The 25,091-nt window shown below is 48.1% G+C and overlaps 1 protein-coding gene across 1 annotated transcript in view; it reads left to right on the forward strand.

The window, feature by feature from the left end:
• Positions 1-25,091, forward strand: part of SDK1 (sidekick cell adhesion molecule 1) — a 557,065-nt gene that overhangs the window by 506,831 nt on the left and 25,143 nt on the right. The window contains 5 exon segments of the mRNA XM_033167902.1: positions 13,994-14,109; positions 16,770-16,956; positions 17,639-17,776; positions 20,989-21,150; positions 22,125-22,250. Coding sequence (XP_033023793.1) covers positions 13,994-14,109; positions 16,770-16,956; positions 17,639-17,776; positions 20,989-21,150; positions 22,125-22,250 — 729 coding nt within the window.

The raw sequence follows: 25,091 nt of genomic DNA on the forward strand, positions 1-25,091 counted from the left end.
CATTTCAGGATGACAGCTGTGCAGGCTTCCCGAGATCTCAGTCGGGTGTCGGAAGTGGGGAGGGACCAGGCTTAAAGGGTGGGCTGGGGGGAGGGAGACAACTTTTTGAAAACTCCCCATTCTGCGGTCAGAGCAAGTTGAGCTTCCTTATAGAGAAGGTACCCTTAAAACAAAATGTGGGGAAATAATGTCCAAATTGAGACGTATGTCAGATTGGTTTATCTGCTGCCCTTAATTCTCCCTTGGTAAGGCAGAAAATGCATGGAGATAATTTGCTCTGGATTCATACTGCAAGCTGAAGCAGCTGACTGAGCGCCTCATTAGCAGCTCATTAAGCTGTTAATATTACTCATAAGCAGTTCTCCATACACATGGTGAGGCAGCGGCTCCTTGTTTTAACTCTTAGCAAAGGAGGGTTGCCATATTTTGAAGAGCAAATAAGAGGACTCTATGAGGACTCTCATTTTAAATAGCCCTGTTATATGTAGGCTATAGAAGCTGTGATGTATATTGCTGAGGGGGGGGGGGGCAGAAGAAGAGAAGAGGAAAGCAAGTCTTTGACCACCAGTTATGTCTGTGTCTCACCCCAAAAGTATAGCCAGAGACATTTTGGCAAATTTAAAAAATCCACCTGGACGGAAATTTTACCCCTGAAAAAGAGGACATGTCCTGGAAAAAGAGGACACATGGCAACCCTAAGCAAAGTGGCTTGTTTTGTCACATTGAGAGGTTGGGAAGAAGCTTGTGCTCCCTCCATGGCTAATGGGGGGCAGGGTTTGGACTGAGCCCCCTCCAGCCACAGCATGGACAAACAAAGGGCTTATCCACATTTACTTTTCCTCCACTTTAAAAGCTCCATGTCCAAAGGCCAGGCCCGTCTTAGAGGGATCGGCCGCCCTGGCGCAGCGATCCCTCGGCGCCCCCAGCCTGCCGCCTCTCCGCCCGCCTCCCTCCCACGCTGGCCGCCCCTCAGGAGGGGGGGTGGGCGAGCGGGGGATGAGGGGCGTGGCGTTGGAGCGGGCGCCCGCGCTCCGGCGGACGGAGGATGAGGGGCGGGCGGACGGGCGCTCGCGCACTCGCGCACCGGCGGGCGGACGGGCTGCAAGCCGGCGGGCGGGTGGGCTGAAAGCCAGCCGCCCTCACCTCCCAGAGCCCCAGCTGGAGTGCTGGAAGGTCGCGCAAAGCCCCGCGCCGCTTCAGCGCTCCAGCTGGGGCTCCGGGAGGCGAGGGCGGGCGGCTTACAGCCCGCCCGCCCGCCGGCGCGCGAGTGCCCGCCTGCCCATGGGGGCAGGGGCGGGTTGGGGAGGGGGAGCCCGGTATGCCGGCGGGCTCGCGGGGGCGCCCCTGGGGTGCCCGGCGCCCTGGCGCGCCGCGCCACCGGCCTCTATGGATGAGACGGCTCTGCCAAAGGCCCCCCCTTTTTTTGCTCCAAAGCTTTTCCTGTGAAAACCTGCTCTTTAAAGCCCAACGCAAACACCTATCTGTGGAAAACCCACGTTGACATTTGCTCTGATTGAGTGCTAAAGATGGGGGTTTTGTGGGGGAAAGCTCCAGGGCATAAAAATTAAATAAATGCTCAGACGCAGAGCTCTTAAGTGTGAACCTGTACCTGGAAAGAGGGGGGCAAACCGTAGATGTGGATAAGCTCAGAGAGAGCAGATGTCAGAGGTTCCAGCCACATCCTCCTGCAACCCTCAGCTGTACTGCCACAGAACAGAATGGGGGTGAGTGGGATCTGCCCCCCCCCCACTTTGCCCTGGCAACAGATGGACTCCCCCATCATCACCCGCCAAATGCACTTCAACATCAACTTCGTTGGACAGGACATGTTGTGCGGATGCCTGATGATCGTCTTCCAAAGCAACTACTCTATTCCGAACTTAAAGATGGAAAGCGTAATGCTGGTGGTCAGCAAAAGAGGTTTAAAGACTGTCTCAAGGCAAATCTAAAAAATATATAGTATAAACATAGACAATTGGGAATCACTTGCCTGCGAGCGCTCCCACTGGAGAACAGCCTTTACCAAAGGTGTCATGGGCTTTGAAGACACTCGAACGCAGGACGCAAGGGAGATACGTGCTAAGAGGAAGGCACGCTTGGCAAACCCACACCGTGGTCAACTCCTGTCCGGACACCTATGTCCCCACTGAGGCCTCCACTTACGGACACATTGTTAAAACTGTGTTTATGGAAGACAATTTTACTCGGCTACTAGGGATCGCCAGAGAAAAAGAAGGTATTGCATTTTTCCTGTGCTTTAGTTTTCAGTTCTGCCCTGCATCTTTGTGCTCCCTCCATGAGACGGCCACTAAATCAAAACGCTTTCATTAGAAAGGGCAACAAAGGGAGGGAGACGTGCAGAAAACTAGCAATTTCGAAATGCATGCGCTGCTGCGGTTTAATAGAACAATTGTATGCTAATTTCCCACGGAATCCGCGGGAAGCGCCGGCGCGGTAACGTTTCCAGCGGTCTTAGCTCCCCCTAGTGGTAAATGGAGTTGAGCTCCCATCTCCGTCCAAGGAAATTGACAACGACCAAGAGCAACGCGGCTTCTTACTCTTAAAGGAAAGAAAACAGGCTTGTGAAATCAACAGTAATGTAATGAGAAGGCATAATGTTATTAGGAGCGAAGATGCAGCCTGGCCTCCCTTCTGGTACCTCAAATGCCATTACCTGAGAGAGGCAGGCATTGCACATCTTCTCCAACAGCAGGAATATGGCTGAGCTTGTTCTGCCCCAAACATTTTCACTGTGCTTTAAACCCAGGCTGTAAAGTAGCTTCCCCTGCCTTTATACACTGAGGGTTTTCACTGGCTCTTATTGTTAGAATTATTGCTACCAGCACCAGCAATCTATTGTGCTGTTCATATTTTGTTGTAAGCCGCTCAGGGGATGTTTAATCATGGGAAGCTACCCTGTATACAAATCTAATAATGACAAACAACAAATGCTTGATTTTAATTAATTGCTGTGTGAATACTTAGCTGGGATTGCTCCCTCGCAGGAGATGGGTCTGGATGACCCTTTGAGTCCCTTCCAGCTATAGAATTCTACAATTCTATATCCCACTCTTTGATCAAGTTGTCAGGGTGGCTTATGATGAAATATTTTTAAAGCACATTGTAATAACAAGGGGGGAGGCATTTTTAAAGCAGCATAAAATGAATGTGATGGAACGAAACACTCATTTGGCAGCCTTAGAAAAGTAAAATTAAGAGAGGTCTTTGCTAGGTGCCGGAAAGACATCATAACGAGTGTCTGAGGCCCCTGAGGACTCAGGAGAGCTCAGGGAAGGGTGGTCTCAAGATTCCAGCTGGTTTTTATGGAGACAGGCAGAAGCGGTTCACCCTTTGGGGTGGAGCCACAACACTGGGAAACGGGGCAGGCCAAAGTGTGTGTGCACACACCAAAGGTGGTTTTAGGGTCACATGACCAGTGCAGGAGCATAGGGTGCCACACTGCAGGGGCACCACAACAACAATGTAGGAGTGTGAGAGGCAGGGACACTGAATTTTTGCATCACACAGGCCGCTGCTGAAATTTGAGAGCCCAAAGTCTGCCACTGTGCGTGCGTGCGCACACACACACATCAACTTTCCTTTGGCTTTTTCTCATTTCCAAGAAAGTTAATTAACTTATCCCTCTTTGTTGCATGAAAACCCATAATTCAAAATATCCCCGTCTCTAATGATTTGGGCTCCCTGGGGCAACGATCAGGAGTCCTCGGAGAAGTCGCCGGCAAATTACCCTGGAATTTCCTTGTTGTGTAGGTAGGTCACCGCAGTTGTGATCTGACTCTGCCCTCCTTAATCGCTGTCTGATTAATGGCCTTTGATGCCAAAATCTGTTCCCTGAAGAAGAGGGCAGCCGTGTTAAACTGCTCAGGTGAAATGAGTCGCTTAACTAATTGCATTGATTCCAACTGTTGGAGCCTGGTGTGAGCTATGGCTAAGTCTCTGTGCACTTAAAAGGACGTTTCCCTATACTATGGGATGCCATTGTTATTCTCTGAAGACTTTGTGGATGTGCTGGATAAGACGGAGGCCCATCTCGTCCACCATTCTGGCAGCAACAGTAGCTGACCAGATTCCCCTGAGAAGCCGTGACTAGAGCATGAGGCTGCCCTGAGCATATGTTCCCCAGAATGTTTTCAAACTGATCAAACTCTTTATTAAAAGCCATCTGTTTCCCCCAGGTTGGCATTTTTAAATTGTAAGCTCCTCGCAGCAGGAATCTATGCCCTGCAAAGCACTCTGGAGCGATTATCAACACCATCAACATAATGTTGGAAGATTCAGGACAAATAAAAGAAAGCCTTTCTTCAGGCAGCACAGAGTTAACCTATGGAACTCGCTTCCGCAGGAGGTAGTCATGGCCATCAGCTTGGATCACTTTAAAAGAGGACTGGACAGATTCATGGAGGAGAGGGCTATCAAAGGCTACTTGCCACAGTGGCTATGCTCACCCTCCATAGTTGGAGACAGCAATGTTTCTGAATACCAGTTGCTGGAAACCACAGAAGGGAAGAGAGCTTTTTTGCTCAAATCCTGCTTTTTCTAGTTTCCCATGGACATCTGGTGGCTACTGTAAGAAGAGGGTTCTGGAATAAACGGGCCATTGGCAAGTCCCAGCAGGTTCTGCTTATGTTCTTGATAACAACGCAGTTAAAAGTATCCATTACCACCATGCCAGTGTGGGAGGGGAATCTCGGTCCACCATATCAGATAGCTTGAGAAGCACCAGTTTAAACGATTCTACTTTCTCGCCCTAAAAACGGGCTACTTTCACCAGCAGCAACCTATAGAAAAATCGTCGCCACCACCATCATCCTTATGGCTTCTTTATGAAAAGTAAACTTGAGAATTTCAGCTCTTTGAGAAATTAGAGGAAAACTGGACTGAAACTAATTTACAAAAAAAAGAAAAAAGGATGTGGCTGAACAATAGAGGCTCGATTCTGGGACAATTGCAGAATCAATGAGAGATGTGCTGAAATTCAGCCATCAATTCATCTCACTTTCTTTGAATCATTCACACATTGACTAGCTCTTGACTATCAATCTAGATAGCAAGTTGTGAAAGAGACCTTCTTTCTCTCCTTTGTGTAAGTGGCTCTTCATTAGGGGGTGGGGTCCTTTCTATAAACTGAGGGAGGCTTCATGGATTAGAAAACTCTAAGTACAAATGCTTATTTATTACAAGCAAGAAAGAAGCATCAGGGTGCCCCAGCAATCTAGTGTCTGCCAGGGATGGGAGATGACTTTGTTCAGGTTCCATTTTAGCATGAACTTACCAAATTCACACTGCTCTGACCAAATGCAAACTGATGCACAGTTCTCCCTTGCAAAACTCACATTTCTCTGAGCTTTAGCATGCAGTTCTCTGCCTACAGAGTGTGTACAAACATGCATCATAAAAATGCATGTATTAGTGAAAGGTGCATGCAAAAAATAATAATGTGCAAGTTGGTGAAAATTACAAACAAAATTGCATTATGCTAGGGGGAAAACAGCTTGCAAAAATGCATACAACTTTTCACATTGATCTTTCCTTTTTTTAAAAAGACAAACGTAAGCAGAAATGGGGCAAATTAAATTTAAGATTGGATAATGGAGAATCTGAGAGAAGCCAGCATTAATGGATTCTTCTTCTTCTTAATAATAATAATAATAATAATAATAAAATTTTATTTCTACCCCGCCCTTCCCAATCCAAAGACCGGGCTCAGGGCAGCTAACAACAAATATAAGACAATGATTAAAACAACTTAAAAAACAGCATAAAAACAAACATCAGTGGGATCCCCAGGGCTAACTGGCCAGGTTAGTCATGCTAGGCCAGTAGGGAGACCAGGAAAGAATTTTAATGTGGGGCCCAGAAGGGTTTCTTCAGGAAAAAAAGGGAAGGGGAAAAGGAATGGGGGATCAGGCTAGATTAAAGGCCAGGCGGAATAACTCTGTCTTACAGGCCCTGCGGAAGGAGGTCAGGTCCCACAGGGCTCTAGTCTCATGGGACAGAGCATTCCACCAGGTTGGAGCCAACACTGAAAAAGCCCTTGCCCATGTGGAGGATAATCTGGCTTCTTTTGGGCCTGGGACCCTTAAGCTATTGTTATTTGTGGACCTTAAGGTCCTCTGCGGGGCATACCAGGAGAGGCGGTCCGAGGGTCCTAAGCTGCATAGGGCTTTAAAGGTCAGAACCTTTGGGAGAAGGCTGTGGGGGGGGGGTGTACAGCTTTCCTAGCTAGGCAATTCTGAGAGAGAAGACAGTGGTGATGTGTAGCTGAGGGAAATTTAAAGACAACCCTAACGGTACATTTGTGGGAGGCAGTGAAAAAGAAAAAGAGAGCAGAATCCCAGCCTGCCAAGAGTCATTGATCACCTGCTTCGGAGCCTCTGAAGGAACAAGTGAGCGTGGCCAAGTGCCTCTTCTCAGCTGAATGGGGTTGACTGTTCCTGCCGTTGGCAAGGTGCTTGTGTCCATGTTCGGGATGGGCATTAATCTCTGCCTTTCTCAACTTGAGCCCTCTGCTCTAAACTCTCAGAAAGCTACATTTCAGGGGGGTGCAGAAAAAGCTGGTGTGCGGTATGTTCCAGGCATACATCATGTGTCTAGCCTTTGGGGGGCTGACAAGGCATGGACAGATGAGAAAATGTGACTCAGGCAGCTTAGGAAAAGATGCCCTCCTTTCCAATCTCCAGCTGCCTTAGACAAGGCTGGGATTTTCGTCCACCTTCCCTGCATTGCCTTCATTCCCTGGCAGAGGCCTTGGGGGTCTTGGGCCCCCAAGGGTCTTTTCCCATCACCTCCCTTTTATTTGCTTCTTTTATTTCTTTCATACCATTTATATACCTCATGGTTGCAAGAAAATCCCCACGTACCTTACAATGGTTCCCAGAAGGAAGAAAAATGAAATTATCAGTAAAACTAGTTAAAAACGGCTCTTTAAAACATTCAAAATATAATTAAAATCACCTGAAAACATATTCAAAAACATGTAAGCTTTCTATATCTGGGTAGGGTCAGCATGCAGCAAATGGAGTACAGTGAAGGCACCTGCCTGATGTCAATAGGCAGGGAGTTCCAAAGTTCAGGTGCTGCCACACTAAAATATCAACTTCAAAATGGCAGATGCTGGAGACGGAAGCCAGGATATTCTGTTTTATGATTAAATGGTCTGGAAAATGTTCCAAACTAATGAATGGGCTCTGTGACTGAGCCAAGACCCTTTGTACCCCACCCCAGGGAACCCTTTTTCCAAATCGACCTCTCTGCTGTACATCTACCATGGAACCCCAGTTCAGTCTGGGAGGTGGTCTGGAGATCATCCTTTCCCACCCTGGTGCCCTCCAGGTCAACAGTCTGGGATGATGGGAGCCAGGAGTCCAGCAGCATCCAAAGGGCACAACATTGGCTGATCAGATCATTGGGTGGGATCAAAAGCATTTAATTCATTTTCTTCCACAGCCCTTTTGGGGCTGGTCAGGAGCAGCTCTCCGATTACCATGGCTGTGGGGCAATTGAATTCATATCTATCTCTGTGCACCCATTCTTCAATCAGAATGGAAATGGTCCAGGCCAGGGGTCAGCAAACTTTTTCAGCAGGGGGCCGGTCCACTGTCCCTCAGACCTTGGGGGGGGGGGCGGACTATATTTTGGGGAAAAAATAATGAACAAATTCCTATGCCCCACAAATAACCCAGAGATGCATTCTACTCATGTAAAAACACGTTGATTCCCGGACTGTCCACAGGTCAGATTGAGAGGGCGAATGGGCCGGATCCGGCCCCCGGGCCTTAGTTTGCCTACCCATGGTCCAGATCCTTCAGTGATGTCTCCGCTGCTGCTCCTTGAACATCCCCTCTGGGATCAGGAGCACCAGATGACATCTCTCCCCCCCCCCCTGGAATCATAGAGTTGGAAGGGACCACGAGGGTCATCTAGTCCCACCCCCTGCAGTGCAGGAATCTTTTGCCCACAACCCTGAGATCAGGAGTCTCGTGCTCTACTGACTGAGCCATCCCAGCTCAGCCCTACATGGATTGGAAACGGTCTGTGCAACTGCCAGCTCATTTCAACCTGAACTCTAGCCACATGGAATAGCTGTGGCAGGATAGGGATACCAGCATTGTCTTAGTCCACATGGTAGGAACAAATCTGAGGTCCTGAGCAGGGCTGTCTTAAGCAAATGTGGCGCCGGGGTGCAAAGATCCGCCCACCCCACCCTCCAGGTTGCCCAGCCCCAGGCGCGCAGGAGGGTGGAGCCGGCCGGCTGCCTCAGCATCTCGCTGGCTCGGTCACTCCCGAACTCACAGCGTAGAGCTGCCCACAGCAGAAGAGCCCACCGCGGTGCTCCGACCAATGGGCAGGCTCTTCCCCGGATTCAACTCTCAGGCCCCGGACTCTCGGCCCCGCACCCCTAGCGCCTATGGGTAAGACGGCCCTGGTCCTGGGGTGGAGGGATGTGGGGATGACAGTGGCCAGTGGTCTGGGATGATAGGAGTCCAACAACATCTGGCTACAGCTGCACTTCTGTTCCCTGCTAAAAAAATGTAATGCTGACCTTTGTATACTTAGGTGGGTTCTTTGTGGTCAATGACAGTGCTCATGTACCTTCCGCAACAGTTCTGAACCGCAGCCGGAGTCTCCTTTTTTGCGTGGGTGCACAATTTCTAAGTTCTGCATAGATTTGCCCCGTGTCTCCCATTCTGCCACCGAGCGCACAGCAGAGGCAACCCCTTTCTGGGGTTTGTGCCTGCGGGTGTGTCTGGGACTGCCAATTGATTTCCTGCCTTTGCACTCTCTGCTCTCTTGGCACTGCTACAAAGCCACGGTTAGCAATTCCTTTATATATGCATTTAAAAAGAATTAATTAATTGTACGGCTTGCTCTTTTTCTGCTATTTGCTCTTCCTTTCTCTTGAGTGATTCATCAAAGGGGATGTGCCTGGAAGGTGAAGCAAATCCTCCTCCAAGTAGCAACCAGATACAAAGGGGGGGGGGGAAGCTGTACCGGATCCCCAAGCAGAACACAAGAGCTTCCGCGAAAATGGCGCCTCTTTGCTTGCCAACAACATCATTTAGGTCCTCTGGGTTCTTTGCTGCACCTGTTACGCTTGATAACCGGCACCTAAAGCCGCAGGGGAAATGCCACGCCAAGCCCTGTTTGCATATGTGCGACAGCAAGGGATTAGCCTGGAATTGCCAGCGCCTTCTGGATATGAGAGGCCATTAATTCCTCCATGTCTAACATAGATATGCTTGTACTTCTGGGGTTCCTGCCCCTCCCCACACCATGCTTTAAGCAAATGCTTTGGAGTCCCAAATGATTTCTTAAGAATTGTTAAGCTGTTGTTGTTCTTGAACACGCTGTCAGGTTAGCATAAACGGCTGCTTCTGTACAGAAACGTGCACTCCATTTCCCCAGTAGATCCACTCAGGTGTGGGTTTTCAGCTGGTGCCTTGTGACCCACAACACAGTCGTGGCTGGGCCCAGATCCGAATTCCAAGAACAAGAGGTTCTGCAGTGCTTCTGTTGGCTTCTGTAGGTTTTCAACAGAGCTTCAGCGCCATTAAATATAGTGAAATTCTATGGCACTCTGGTGAATTTCATTTCATAGTGATGGCCGTTTAAAATTCGGGACTTCCCCTGAGATTTTGCTGTGATTCCCACATTGGAAGGGGTTGGACTAGATGACCATTTGACCCTCATGGAGGGGAGGGCTCTCAGTGGCTACTTGCCACAATGGCTAAGGGCTGCCTCCACAGATGGGGGGAGTGCTGCTTCTGAATCCCAGTTTCTGGAAACCACGGGAAGGGAGAGAGTCCACTACTGAGCAGCTTCCCGGTCAAGTGCGGGATTTGAACTCCAGTCTCTCCCAAATCCTAGTCTTATTTAATCCACAGAAAAACCCTGTGGGGTAGATTAGGCAGTGACTGACCTCCAATGTTACTCAGTGAGCTTCATGGCTGAGTGGGATATGAACCCTGGTCACCTAAATCCCAGCCAGACACTCTGAATTTTGCATTTGTGTGTTATTCTGTGTGAGCCACTTTTTTGGGGAGGGCGCTGTTTGGGCTTAAAGCTGCATATAAATAAACAAGAACATAACTCTAATCACTAATAGAGTGCAGCGGGTCCATGCCTAACCTCTGTAGACATAGCCAGGCCCCAAACACATTCCACCCCCTAGAGCAGGGGCAGAGAACTTACACATGTCAATAAGCTTTTGCCAGTTTCCTGCCAATTTATCTCATTGGCCTGTCCCCAAAGTTTATCAGGTTCCTAGTGGCACAAATGCATATGGCCCACGAGAGGGACTTTTCACCACCCTTTTCTCCCCCAATGCCTGAAAAGGACCAGCATCGTGCAGCCATAAACTCGCCTGCTGCCTGCAGTTATTTTTCCAGTGAGATCCACAAGAGACTTTTCTAGCTAGAGGGATTCCGTTTATGAAGCAACATTCATTTGCTCTCTCTTGAGCACCAGGCACCTTTGGAAAGGCAGTAGTCGTTAACAGGTGGTGTGGTTTTCTTAAAGTTTATACAGTCAAACCTCTGTTCCCGAATGCCTCCGTTTTGGAACGTTTCGGCTCCCAAACGTTGATAACTCGGACGCAACTGTTCTGGTTTTCCAACATTCCTCACAACCCAAATGTCCGACGCGGCTTCTGATCTTCAAAAAGCCTAGCTGTCGGCCAGTTGGAAGCTGCGCCTCAGAATTTGAACATTTCGGAAGTCGGACGTGCTTCCAGAACGGATTGTGTTCAACTTCCGAGGTTCCACGGTATACAGCTTGATTCTAAAAAAACAAAAACAAAAACTCACCTCAAAGTTGTTTACAAAAAAATAATCAGATTATCAGTAAGTAAAATTACCAATAATGTAAAACTTTTTTTTGAAGAGTTAAAATAACAATGGACTAAAAACGGATTAGAACTTGCATCCGCTTTGTAAACCTCTGGATAGGCTTGTCTAACTAAGAATGATTTTAGCAAATGTTGTGTCATTATTCCTGTTGTTATTATTATTAATAATGATAATCAGTTTTAATTAAGCACTAGTCTAATGGCTATTCTCCATTTTGCCTTTTGCTTTTTAATTGTCCTATCTTGCAACTGAGTTGCCAGTGGCAGACCTGCAGTAAGAAACAAAAAAACACCCCAGACTGCCATCAACTTTATTTATGTTTTGGATTATTAATGCAGCTCATAAAATTCCTCCAGTTAGTTTTGATTGAATTGTTTCTTCTCCTCCTTCCCCCCCCTTTTTTTTCTTTGGGGTGTGCGATTCTGTCGTTTAATGGAGCGGTAAATAAGAATTTCTGATAATGAGCCCAAGCATCTGTCACAACAACCTGGCTGTGGTTATTAACATTTCCATTAACGGCAGGGTGGGCAGCGATAATACGGAAGCGGCGCAGTTAGAACAAAATAAATAGTTGGTGTCAGGCTGAGTGGGTGTTAATTACTATTTTATTTCGTAACCCCAGAGAAAAGGAGGGAGAGAAAATATATAAATATATAACGATCACGCAGCTGGCGAAGGTCACTGTCCGTGAAGAAAAGGGCCTTGGGAGGAGCAACTAAGGAGGGTTCTCTCGCCTTCCTTGGGTGGCATACAGTTTATGGCTTCCATTTGCAGCCAGTTAAATGGGCAGGGAGGGAGGAGGCAGCAACTCTCAAGCACCGTGGGCAGAGGTTATGACAAGACCATCTGCAGGCAGGTTGCTGCTTTCTGGTCTCACTTGGACACCCCTGTAAAAGTTAGTTCCTAGCAAAAACGCAAAATAGGCTTAAGTAGGTTTGGAGGAAGCCGCTTGGGCGCCTGGGGTGGCACACCCAGGAGCAGGGCAAGCTGCCCATAGAGGTGGGGTGAGGGTGGGATGAGATGCCCATAGGGGCAGGGCACACTGTGGGGCCTCCGGAGTCTGCCTGCCTCCTCCCACTCAGCTGCCCTACAGCTGGGCGGGAGGCAGTGGGCGGACCATTTGGGCAGCATGGAGCCTGTGTGCGCCCAAACCACTGCATCTTTTCCATATTTTGTGACCCTCCTCAGTGTTGACACCTGGGGTGCCATCACTCATGCAAGAAGCAAATGCACCCAAGGAGCAGCTGCTCTTACTGTTGTTGTTCAGTCGTTCAGTCATGTCCGACTCTTCGTGACCCCATGGACCAGAGCACGCCAGGCACGCCTATCCTTCACTGCCTCCCGCAGTTTGGCCAAACTCATGTTGGTAGCTTCGAGAACACTGTCCAACCATCTCATCCTCTGTCGTCCCCTTCTCCTTGTGCCCTCCATCTTTCCCAACATCAGGGTCTTTTCTAGGGAGTCTTCTCTTCTCATGAGGTGGCCAAAGTACTGGAGCCTCAACTTCAGGATCTGTCCTCCTAGTGAGCACTCAGGGCTGATTTCTTTAAGGATGGATAGGTTTGATCTTCTTGCAGTCAATGGGACTCTCAAGAGTCTCCTCCAGCACCATAATTCAAAAGCATCAATTCTTACTAATGCTGCTCTTACTAATGCCACACAAATATCCCAAAGCAGCAGGCTTGATATCTAACTTAGGATGAGAATACTGTTTCAGACCAGGAGTGGGTCTGCTGTGATGGAATTCTCCCCCGGGAAATCACATCACTGTGCACAGAAAGCTTGCATGTCAATGGAAAAGCCTAAGCTAGGACTTTTCTCCCTAGCTTTCTAAGTGTGGGGATTTTATTTCATTTGGTATGGAAGAACACTTAGTCTCATGCCTCTTAAGTGCTTTACAAAATATATGTGATAAAACTTTAAGATTATCGATAAAAAACAGAAAATGTATTTTAAAATATTCAAAACATGATTAAAACAACAGTAGCTAAACAGTCATAAAGTACATGTAATGTGTGGATAGGTTTGCAAAAACAAAAACGTTTTAAGCAAACCCCGAAAAGAGTTCAGTGAAGGTGCCTGTCAATAGGCAGGGAGTTCCAAAGTGTAAGTGCTGCCACACTAAAAGATTTATTTCTTGCAAGTGCAGCACAAATATTATATAGCACTTGTAACAGTGCCAGTTCAGCAGATCAGCACAGTCGAGTGGGCATCTGTGGGGTAAGACGACCGTGTAGGTAAACTGGTCCCAAAACGTTAATAGCAACACCTTGAACTTGGACCAGTAGCAAATTGGCAACCAGTGCAGATCTCTGATCAGAGGTGTTATGTGCCGGCATGGCCTCTCTCCTGTCAGCAATTGTGTTGCAGCATTCTGCACTCACTGCAGCTTCTCGATCAAGTTCTAGGGAAGCCTCACTTGGAGCACATTGCAGTAATCCAGTCTTGAAGGGTTGGGTGGACTATTGCCTGAAATTGACAAAACACACATAATAAAAACAGAACAGCCAGGCAAAATCCAACCTCCTACTTGTTATCCCTCCCTGTTGAATGCAAGCCCCCAACAGAAAGTGTTACAGCTCTTCAGGCAAGTGTTTGAGCAGACCTCTGTGCAAAATGAATTCCTGGATTCAAAGGCCGCCCCATGATGCAGACAGCGCTCTCTCTGCATCCTTTAATTCATTCTGAATGCATTGCCTCCTGCTTTTAAAAGCATCCTGTGTGCACTTTTGGTGCAGAATGTGTTTGCTACTTTCAACACTGTGTTTGTTTAAAGGAGTGGGCGAAGTTTCCAAAGACTTTGTAAGAGGCAAGAGCAGCCTCTGGGGAACACAACTTGTGTGCTTGTATGTATGTATGTATGTATGTATGTATGTATTATTATTATTATTATTATTATTATTATTATTATTATTATTTATATACCGCCCTATACCCGGAGGTCTCAGGGCGGTTCACAAAATAAAATCACAATCTATAAATTCAAAATAAGAACAATAGCCCAATAACACCCCCCCCCACACTGCAGCCTGAATCCCCCCTCCCTGCTCAAGATGCCAGCTCTGACATTCACTTCTAATTCTCCTTCTCTGCCCTCTCTGTTCCCCTCTTCTCTCTTCCTCCAGCACCAGCGATGCCACCCCAGAACATCCAGATAAGTGCGCTCTCTGCAAGCCAGCTAGAAGTTGCCTGGGACCCTCCGCCAGTTGACAGCCAGAATGGGAATATCCAAGGCTACAAGGCAAGTGCTCTCTGTGTGTGTCCACTACTGCAAATCTTCTTCCTATTGTCATTTATATTTCCAACTTTCATAAGACTTAGGCACGCAGATGGGGGCCGGCTGTTCCTCTCTGCTGTAGCCAGGTCACTTCACATGTGGCATGACCCGGATGCAAGAAGAGAGGCACAGCTTGCAGTGACTTAAAATCATGAACAAGATCAGAAAGAAAGTACACGAGCAACGTGCAAATCCCCAACAACCAGTATCTGACCAACGTGAGCCACGATGATGGATTGAGACTCTCTCCAACAATTAGCTCTGATAAATGGAATTTTTCCTCAACCCTCCCAATCCCTTTTTCCTTTTGTGCCTTTTCAGTGATAGTCTTTGCACAGAACTTGGACATTACCATTGCAGTGTGGCACATCTGATCTGGATAATGGCAGAGCAGAGACGGGGGCCAGTTCCTCCTTCTCCAGGATGGAAGTAGCTGGTATGCCAGCCCCAGCTGGGGGTGGAGTGGGCACAGCGGCGTAGCTAGCTGCTTGGGCACCCAGGGCAGCACAAATGCCCTGCAGCCAGGGGTGGGGCAAGCTGGGGCAGCGCACGCTGCGCGGGACCTTCACAGAGTCTGCCAGCCCCACGTTATCGTTTTGAGCAACGTGGAGCCTGCAGGTGCCTGAGCCACCGTGTCACTCCCCAGGAGAAACATGTGGCTCAGGCATGCTGCAGTCCAGGCCAGGCCTGCACCCCTCTCAGTGATGAAACCTGGGGTGGTCCACACCCACTGCACCCTCCCCCTTCCTATGCCACCGGCTGGGCACACTCATGGATGCCACCTGGATATCCATAGTGGCGCTAGATCTAGGCTCACACTCAATATTTCTTTATTTATATTTAATACTATTTATTGCATTTCCATCCCACGTTTCTTTCCTGGGAGCTCAAGGTGGTGTACATGGTTCTCACCCTACTTATTTAATCCCCACAACATCCCCGGAAGGTAGATCAGACTGAGAGAGACCATAACTGGCCTCTAGGGTCACACAGTGAGCTTCACAGCTGAGCAGGGTTTTGAACCCAGGTCTCCTAGGTCCTTATTTATTTATTTATTTATTTCCCAACTTTTTTCTCCAAGGAACTTAAGTTGGCATAAATAGGTCTCTACCCTCAATTTACCCTCACAACACCCCTGTGAGGTAGACTATGCTGAGAGGCAGTGACGGGCCCCCAAGGTCATCCAGCGATCTTCACAGCCAAGTGGGGATTCAAACCCAGGCCTCTCCCAGGTCCTAGTCTGACGCTTTAGCCCCTTGGCCCTGGCTCTGTTGCAGTTCTGTCGCTCGGCTTTTGAGATGCCACATGCAGCCTGCTGCTTGCAAGCCCTGCGACTTGGCTGGCGCTCGTTGCCTGGCTCATCCCCCCCCCCACCTGTGTGTAAGAGCAGCAAATGGAGCGAAGCTGAGCCAGTGGAAATGATCTGGCATTGCCTCTTGGCAGGAGCAAGCTACCTGCTATAAAAATTTGTGTGTTTCCCGCTTTTGTTTATGCACAGGCTGTTCTAATCGCTTGGCTCTTAGCACCAAGGCAGAGTCTTGGCCAGGCTGTCGGGTCAGGCTCCCAGTTTGTCCAGGAGAGGATCAATTAACCGTTACACCCATTTACAGCTGTCCCACAGCCAAGGTGGGGTTCCTGCTGGGGTGTTGTTAGGGGGAGAAGAGAGTGTCTGCAGTTTTCCCACCAGGCACTGAAAAGGCCACAGATGTGATGTGGTCATGAGAGCAGACCTCTTTGGTCCATCTAAGAGAGCATCCTATCTCTCACCATGGCAACCAGGTGCATCCTGAGAAGCACACAAGCAGGGTGGCTGGGCAGTAGCCCCACCTTGAGTTGCCCCCCCCACACACACACACGCACTGATATGCAGAGCCATGGTGCCTCTGCAGAACCCTTGTGGCTAGTGGCCACGGCTGGACCTCTTGTCCTCCTTGCCTAATCTTATCTTAAAGCTGCATCTTGGAAGTTGAATGTTGGAAGATTCAGGACGGCAATTCACAGTGTGCATAGTTGAGCTGTGCAACTGACTCCCACAAGAAGTTATGATAGCCACCAGCTTAGATGGTTTTAAAGGAGGATTGGACAAATTCCTGGAGGAGAGGGCTATGAATGGTGACTAGCAATGGTGATTCCATGGCTGGAGGCAGCAAAGCTTCTGAATACCAGTTGTTGGAAACCACAGATGGGAGAGAGCATGTGGTTGGCCACTGTGAGAACAGGAGGCTGGACTTGATGGGTCATTGGACAGATCCAGCAGGGCTTTGCTGGTGTTCTTACGTTAACTTGCAGCAAGAATTCCATAAATCAGTTACGCCTTTTGTCTGGCCTGAATCTCTTGATGCTCAGTTTCAATAGATGACCCCAATCATTACTGGATGAGAGAGGGAAGAAGACACTTCTCTCCTACTTTCCACCTTTCCATTTCCTTCAAACTATGTCGAATTTTATTTGCTCCTTACCAGAAGTCCAATGGACACAGCAAAGAGAGAGAAAGAGATTAAAAAATCATTAATTTATAACATGTCGGGGGTGGGGTGTGAGTTAGAGGCAGCAGAAGAACAGATGGCAACTTTAGAGAGGCAGGGTAAAAATCCAAATTAAGTAACCCTTTCTCTTCCAATTAGGTTTACTACTGGCAGGAGGAGAGTCAGAATGACACGGAAAAAGTGAAGGTCCTTTTCCACCCGGAGACAAGCATTCGGCTGAAGAACCTCACCAGTTACTCCAAGTACCTGATCTGTATCTCTGCTTTCAACACAGCAGGCGATGGGCCAAAGAGCAGCCCTGGGCAAGGCAGGACCCACCAGGCAGGTAAGGATGCCACTGCCATGTACGAAGCATGGCGAAGCCGGGACCTCTATTGCACGACCCCCAACTTCTAAGACAGCAGAGAGGAAACCTGTGGCTCAACAGATGTCATGAACTACAGCTCCCATCATTCCTGACTATTGGCTTTGTTGGTCTAGGGCAGATGGGAGCTGTGGTCCAAGGGAGAGCTGTTGGTTCCCTGCCACTGTTCTGAGGCCTCCAAATACAGAAAGGGAGCAAGGTTTTTAGACATTTAGATGTCAAGCACTGAGCAGTCGCAAGGCAGTTTTGCTTGGCAAGTGAGATTAATGGGGATTTTTTCTTCCCCCAAAGCGGTGGCGTTTTGGGATCTGCTGACCAAAATTACTGCTGCAAAAGGCACTGAAGCAGACTAGACTAGGAAGAGGATTCTGCCGTAGGCCGCGTTCCCATCTGACATGCCACAGACATGGGCTATGTATGCACTTCCACTGCTGGTTTAGTTCATTTCCATCTTTTATCTGTCCTGTCATTTCTTAAGAAATTTCCCCCCCCCCCAAAAAAAACCAGCTTCAATCCAAACTGAGAAACAGAATGACCAGTAATGTATGCACAGCCATAGATTATGAGCAATGTCATGGGCTGGAAGGAGAGCTGCGATCTTCCTGCCGCTAAGTGTTTCTGCTGATGTCTATCCCTCTTTCAGCTCCAAGTGCCCCCAGCTTCCTGGCTTTCTCAGAAATCACTTGCTCTACCCTCAACGTGTCTTGGGGGGAGCCAGCTGCAGCCAATGGCCTTCTGCAGGGTTACCGGGTGATCTATGAGCCATTGGCCCCAGTGCAAGGTAAGAGTGCCCAGGGGAGATCAGTGTGCCCAAATGGGGAAGAGAGAAGCACATTGCAGTTGTGTGTCTGGTCTCCCAATATACAGTATATGTCCACCAATCCCTTGGTCCATCTCCATTAACTGCTTCGCCATGACCTCATGGGTGGAGAATCATGCATTCAAAAGAGTTGATCCAGCTTTAATTGTTCGTTATCTCTCTCTCTGTATCCCCCCCACACACATTTCCAGAGTCCCCCAAAGAAGTGGGGGGGGCACCCTGAGTTCTTTTCTGTTGAGGCATTTTCTGCTCAGGTGACTTTCACTTGCAGTCATATGACTTGAATGTTTATGGAATGTTGCTTTTAACCTGAGTCATAGATGACAACAAAGAACCCTGCAGCTGTTTCTCACAGCTTCCTCTAAAACAGCTTGAAATGTGCATTATTATTATTATTATTATTATTATTATTATTATTATTATTATTATTATTATTATTATTTGGGGGGGGTCTTCTTCATCTCCAGATTTCTCTGATCAGTTAAATAAAAAAACCCCGGAGACTTTGGGTGATGTCCAGTGTGATTTTCCTCTGTTGGGCATTTGAACAATAATATGTCTCTGAATTAAAATATTAATTAGAAAGAAAATTTGAACTAGACTTGTTTCTTTTCTTTCTTTCTTTAGATTTAGCCAATAAAAGCTGAGATAAATATCTTTAATATAACTTAGTAATAAAGAGATGGATGATAGCACAGCAGATGGAATGCGCTCTGAAAAGTTTGATCCAACCAGCTGCTGTCGGATTTTAAATGAACTCTTGCGTTGGCCAAGGAGTTTGACACTTTTCGGGAAACTTTGATTATAACACAAAAAGGCAAATGTAATATGGGAAAAAAGCATTTTTCAAGAGATAGAAAATATTTCTTTTTAAAGAAACTACTATTATGCCACTCTTAAAATCACCTTTAAAACACCAAGCAACTGGCCTTCTCTGCAACCCTTCCCCACTGCAGGGAGGTAGGACTGATTCGGATGGTCCACCCTCCACCACTTAATGGATCCAAATGGTTTCCGAAGAGTGGTAGGGGATGTTTTATTCCATGTTGATGGCCTTTCAGCTGATTCCCTGGTGGCCTGCTGGAATGCAGAGTTAACCAGGGCTATTGACTGCCCTCCCCGATTGCATGGAGCCCGGATGGCCCCATGGTTTTCCCTGGAGCTGATGGCGATGAAACAATTGCTGAGACGGCTAGAGTGCCTGTGGGGGAAAACTCATTCTGAATTGGACTGAACACGAGTTAGAGCTCAACGTCGAGCCTCCCAAGTGGTGCTAGCAATGGTGAAGGGGACCTTCATTGCAGTCTCTATTGCATCTGCAGAAAACAAATGTAGCCTATAGACCTTAAGCTCTCAGGCTTAAAATCTAAAACACTAGACACATTCCAGGAGGAGAAAAGATGCTTAGACACAAGAATCAAGGCTGTGTGCACACAGCAGTTTAGAGTGGATTGAGTACTTCTTCCTTGAGCACATTTTTCATGTCACCCACATGGCATTGTCCTCATCCAAGTGGCAACCTGCTCTTTCCACCCATTAATTTCAGATTTTTGCGATCCATGGATAATGCAGGTTGCCCAACTCTGGACATACTGAAGCACTTTGTGGGGGCAGTTTGATTTGGGTTTTTTGTTTTTTTTACATGAGTGGTGATGTTTTGCTGGGTGCTGGAACTGGAGGGTGGGGAAGTACTCACTGAGGAGAGGGGACGGCAGCACAAAGTGTGACTTCATCCCACCATTCCCCACCCACTAGAGTGGACAGGACACACATAGGCTACATTCACACGGCAGTTTATTTCACTTCTCCGATGTTTCCCTGTTAATTTCTACATTGCTTTTGGGCTTCTGCACGACATAAAAGCCACTTTTGGAAAACTATTGGAAAACAGCACATGTCTAGTGCTCATTTCAATGTTCTTTGATTTAAAAAAAAAATCCTTTTGCAGCCACCTTAACCCAGAAAACCACAGAATTAAAGTGATGGAATCTGGGGTGGTATTCACAAGTGACACACAATAATAATTCAGCCATCAAAGACCAAGGAAAAGAGGTGGCCATCTAAAGCTATCAAGAGATGGGCACCTGACTCTTCCCTATAGGCAGGGAGTTCCACAGCTTTGGGGGTCATTGCAGAGAAGGCTGTATTCAAGTCATCACCCCCACACCTTCAGTAGCACCCTAAGAAGAACCCTCCTGCTGCAGATCATAGCAGCCTGACTGGCACATAGGGGAGGAGGTGCTCCTGCAGGTATTTGAGGCCCAAGTCATTTAGGGCTCCAAACACCAAGGTGAGCACCTTGAACTGGGCTCCGAAGGAAAGAGGCAGCAAGAATAGGCTCCATGCTCATCCTAACAGATGTTCCAGCCAGCACCCAGGGCTGCAACTCAGTGTGGCAGGTCTTAACATTCTTGTGTTTTCGTATTAACTCTTTGTACCCACTCCCCGCTGAAAGGCCTGACTCCAACACAGCACCTACCTGCGGGAAATGTTAACACAACTACGTCAGCGGGTTGTGCATCTGAATTATTCACAGGCAAATTCAAACAAAGATCCTTTTTCAGGTGGGAGGGGGGAACTTACCTAGGCTCCGTTCACCTTCCTCTTCCACCTGGGGGAGGGGGTTTAAATTGAATAAATTAATCCAATCTGAAAGGTCAGAAGATTTTCACTCCTGTTGTTTTGCTGTCCATGGATGAAGCATTGGTCAACAGAGGTTTGGCCTGTTGAATTTATTTCCCCCAGAACTGGTTTGAAAGAATGATTGGCCCAGAGGCCCTGGGTGAAGACAAGCTGGGTTGAATGAGCTATCTCTCTAAACTCACCTCCTTCCTCCATCCTAATGTAATTAGTGAGGTAGTCTCCAGCCTCTTGGTAATTTCCCAATTGCGCTGTAAGATTTTCCCCCCTCCCCTTCTTGGTGCCCACTTATCAAGCTTAAAGTCTAATTACACTTATCTGTGCTGAAAATTGGCCATTATCACTCCTTAAATTCCCACTAATTGTAAGAAATACTTCCTTAGCAAATGGCTAGATAATTTTCACTGGTAATCTAGACAGGATAAGCTCCACTGCTCCACTGCCTTCCTCCTTTCTTGTTAATACATTTAACACTCTTGTCTTATTTTTTTTTTATTCCTCCCCCCCCCCCCGTCTGGATGGCTCCATTCCAGGGGTGAGCAAAGTGGTGACCGTGGGTATCAATGGGAATTGGCAGCGGTGGCTGAAAGTCAGAGACCTCACCAAGGGCATGACCTACTTGTTCCGTGTACAAGCCAAGACCATCACCTATGGGCCAGAGCTGCAAGCCAACATCACAGCTGGGCCAGCAGAGGGTAAGTGAGACACGAGGAACATGCCAAGGCGAGGGAGGCAAGGGGGGGGGAGAGAGACCAAGCAGAGCCCATTGCATTAACACAGCACCCAGCACCAAGGAAGGTGTTCAAAGGGCATTTTCAAGCCAGGGGAAAGTTAAGCGGCAAGGCATGATTTCGTGTCCTCCTTCACAGGCAGTGGCAATGCCCAGGTGTCTCTACATAAGAGGCCTCAGCCCACAGACTGGTTGCGGGGGGCAGGGACCCTACCGCACGGGTCATTTCCCCCAAACTACACCCAACTGGCAATTGGCTTGTGTTATTCGTCCTCACTCGACTGTGGCTTTTGGATTCATCCCTCCCACCTCCACCCCCACCCCCCAAAAAACCCTGAATTCCACAACCTGTATAAATTAGGAAAATTTGCATATTTTGCATTACCACTGGGTTATTCTTATTCCTATTATTTTTGCATATTCTAGCACTTCTACTCACAAAGATGGCTCTGAATCCCCGCCAATGAAAATTGGAGGGAAATTAAGAAATAAATCCTCCAGCTTTCTGGCTCCTGGCTCATCAACAGTTATCCTGCGCATAATTTCAATCAAATCTTTGTAGCTGTAAAGGCTTGGAAATGATCTGGCCCCTTTTTCTAAGGGAGCCTGAGATTCTCCAGAGGCCACTTGACAGAGATGGGCAGTGGCCCTTCATGACACACCAGTCCAGGCTCCACAGTACAGTTGTCTTCCCACAGTGAACACAGGGTTGTCCTGTCTGCTCATGGCATGACCCAGCCAGGGTGGTACAGAGCCTGTTAATGGGAGAGTCGAGGACAGAGTAGCTGCACCAGGTAACTCTCTTCTCGAAAGAGGCATCTGTTTGCCAGAGGCTTCCTGATTTTTCATCTCTCCAAAGTGACTGGACCACATGGTAGAAATGGCTGTTCCTTTCACCCTGCCTCATGCTTGCTCTTTCCATTTCACCCCTACCCATAGGCTCTCCGGGTTCCCCTCAGCACGTGCTGGTTTCAAAAACAGCCTCTGGACTGACTTTGCACTGGACTGAGGGAGTTCCAGGAAGCCGACCCACGACTGGCTACATCATAGAAACCAGACCATCAGGTAGGCCACAGAAATGGAGAAGGGGAGCATGCAGATCATCTGATCCCTAAAAAACATGGTCTGGGTGGGGTGGGAGCACGGAAGATGGGAGGGGGGAAGTTGTGGAGGGGGTCCTATCTTATCACATTTTGACAAGCTCCAAAACATTGACATCTGGATGATTTCTCCTTTCACACTTGACCCCATGTCCGCTGGGGTGAGATTTAGGGCTTACCCACGCTGCTTCTTGTGCCACTGCTTTCCCTCGGAGAAAGATGCTCTTTAGTGTTCAACCGGAACAACCGGAAATTCAGGTTTTCTCCAGATTGATGTCTGCTCCAGTTTAGCACCAAAGAGTGAGTTTCCCTGGGAAAAGGAGCAGGGCAATGGGGAAACCCCTCAGACCCGTGCTTTTTGGCACATGGCAATTGGCAGCATGGGCGAGGCCTCACTTTGGCCTGCCTCCTGCTAGGAGGACGGCACCTTGACTGTGACCATTTGGAATAGCTCCTCTCCTGGCTTGGAGCCACGATTCCTTCCTGCTCAGGGCAGATTCTCATGAGTTGCAAGGGGAGCTAAGTGCCAGCCCTGACTTGCAGGTCTTTAGGTGACATAACCCAGGATGAAAGAAGCTCGTGGATAAAAGGTTTCTCATTGGTTACCAGCCTTGGTGACTCTACTCTGCCTCCATAGTGGGAGGCAGTAATGCTTCTGAATGCCAGTTGCTAGAAACCACAGGAATTAAGATTGCCGGAAGAAATATCAACAACCTCAGATATGCTGATGACACAACCTTGATGGCAGAAAGTGAGGAGGAATTAAAGAACCTTTTAATGAGGGTGAAAGAGGAGAGTGAAAAATATGGTCTGAAGCTCAACATCAAAAAAAACTAAGGTCATGGCCACTAGTCCCATCACCTCCTGGCAAATAGAAGGGGAAGAAATGGAGGCAATGAGAGAGTTTCCTTTCTTGGGTTCCATGATCAATGCAGACGGTGACAGCAATCACAAAATTAAAAGACACCTGCTTCTTGGGAGGAAAGCAATGACAAACCTAGACAGCATCTTAAAAAGCAGAGACATCACCTTGCCAACAAAGGTCCATATAGTTAAAGCTATGGTTTCCCCAGTAGTGATGTATGGAAGTGAGAGCTGGACCATAAAGAAGGCTGATCACCAAAGAATTGATGCTTTTGAATTATGGTGTTGGAGGAGACTCTTGAGACTCCCATTGACTGCAAGAAGATCAAACCTATCCATTTTGAAGGAAATCAGCCCTGAGTACTCACTGGAAGGACAGATCCTGAAGCTGAGGCTCCAAGACTTTGGCCACCTCATGAGAAGAGAAGACTCCCTAGAAAAGACCCTGATATTTGGAAAGATGGAGGGCACAAGGAGAAGGGGACGACAGAGGATGAGATGGTTGGACAGTGTTCTCGAAGCGACCGACATGAGTCTGACCAAACTGCGGGAGGCAGTGGAAGACAGGAGTGCCTGGCGTGCTCTGGTCCATGGGGTCACGAAGAGGCGGACATGACTAAACAACTAAACAACAACAACAGAAACCACAGGAGGGGAGTGGGCTTTTGTGCTCAGGTCCTGCTTGTAGGTTTCCCATTGAGGCATCTGTTGGCCACTGTCAGAACAGGATGCTGGACTAGATGGGCCATTGGCGCATCATTTCAACAAGGTTTGCAAAGCAGAAGGTTCTGCTGGACCAGAGCCCATGAGGCGAGGTGAGGCAGTTGCCTCAGGCAGCAGATCTGGTCTCCTCTGCTGCCTCTTCTGCGCCTCCTTGCTGCCCCCCCCCACATCCACCTTCTCCATGCACAGCTATGGCGGTGTGCAAAAATAGAGGCAGCTTCCTTGGCAGCTTCCTCTGGCCCTCCTGGGTCATATCCATTGTTCAACGCTGTATCCATTCTCTGTGCCAGACCTGCTGGTATGTAGTGCATCGGCTCATTTGGAGACAGTTGAGAGAGTCCTTCCAGTGAGGTTCTCAGCTACATTAGCACAGCTTTGTGCAGCCTGGACCCACTCCACTGCATCTGCAAACAGACTGGGCGAGGAGAGCATAGACAGAGAGCCCCTTGCTGGGCCTAACAACTGTGTCTCTTAATTCTCCCACAGATTATTTTAATCCCGTTCATAATAAACAAGCGAGGCTGTTTGTGCGCTGGGATTCCTATTCTTCCTTTCAGGCAGAATCTGCAGAGAGCATGAAATGCGATCCAGGCAGAGGGGAGGATAATAATTGGATCTCTGGCTTATTTCACACATGCTTCAGCTTCATTAAAACGTTCTGCATCTCGCTCAGTTTTGCCCCTCCTGCGCTTTTGTGTAGAGTTTTTTTCTCTCTCTCTCTCCGAGTTCAGAGCTCAGCCGGAGAGAAGAGGCGACGGTTCTCCTCCCTGAGTCACTGCTCTACAACTAACGCTGGAGATTATGCTGCACCTTTGCTGCATCTTTGCTCCTGGACAGTGACATGTTGCCCTGAGCGGGAGGCAAATGGCTGACCCAGACCAGCTCTCTTCGTGTATAAAACCCCAGAGCGGGGAAGGACCTCTGTGTTTGTGCAACCACAATCAAGGCGTCTTAATAGGCAAATGAAAAGCGTGAGCACTTTGTCAATATTTAAACAACTTACCATTACCTTAGGGTTCCGCATCTCAGCTGTCATCTATTATAGGCCTCATTACCCTAAACATTAAATGCTGCATTCTCTTTTTTTTTTTCCTCCTCCCAACTGCTGCTGTAGCTCTCAGCCAGGGAATTGAAAATGCACAGCGAAATCCATGCTGGGTGTTACCTCCAGTTGCTTCCACCTGACAGGCATTCAGTGCGTTTCTCACTATCAAGGGGG

The sequence above is a fragment of the Lacerta agilis genome, chromosome 13, assembly GCF_009819535.1.
Source record: "Lacerta agilis isolate rLacAgi1 chromosome 13, rLacAgi1.pri, whole genome shotgun sequence".
NCBI lineage: Eukaryota > Metazoa > Chordata > Lepidosauria > Squamata > Lacertidae > Lacerta > Lacerta agilis.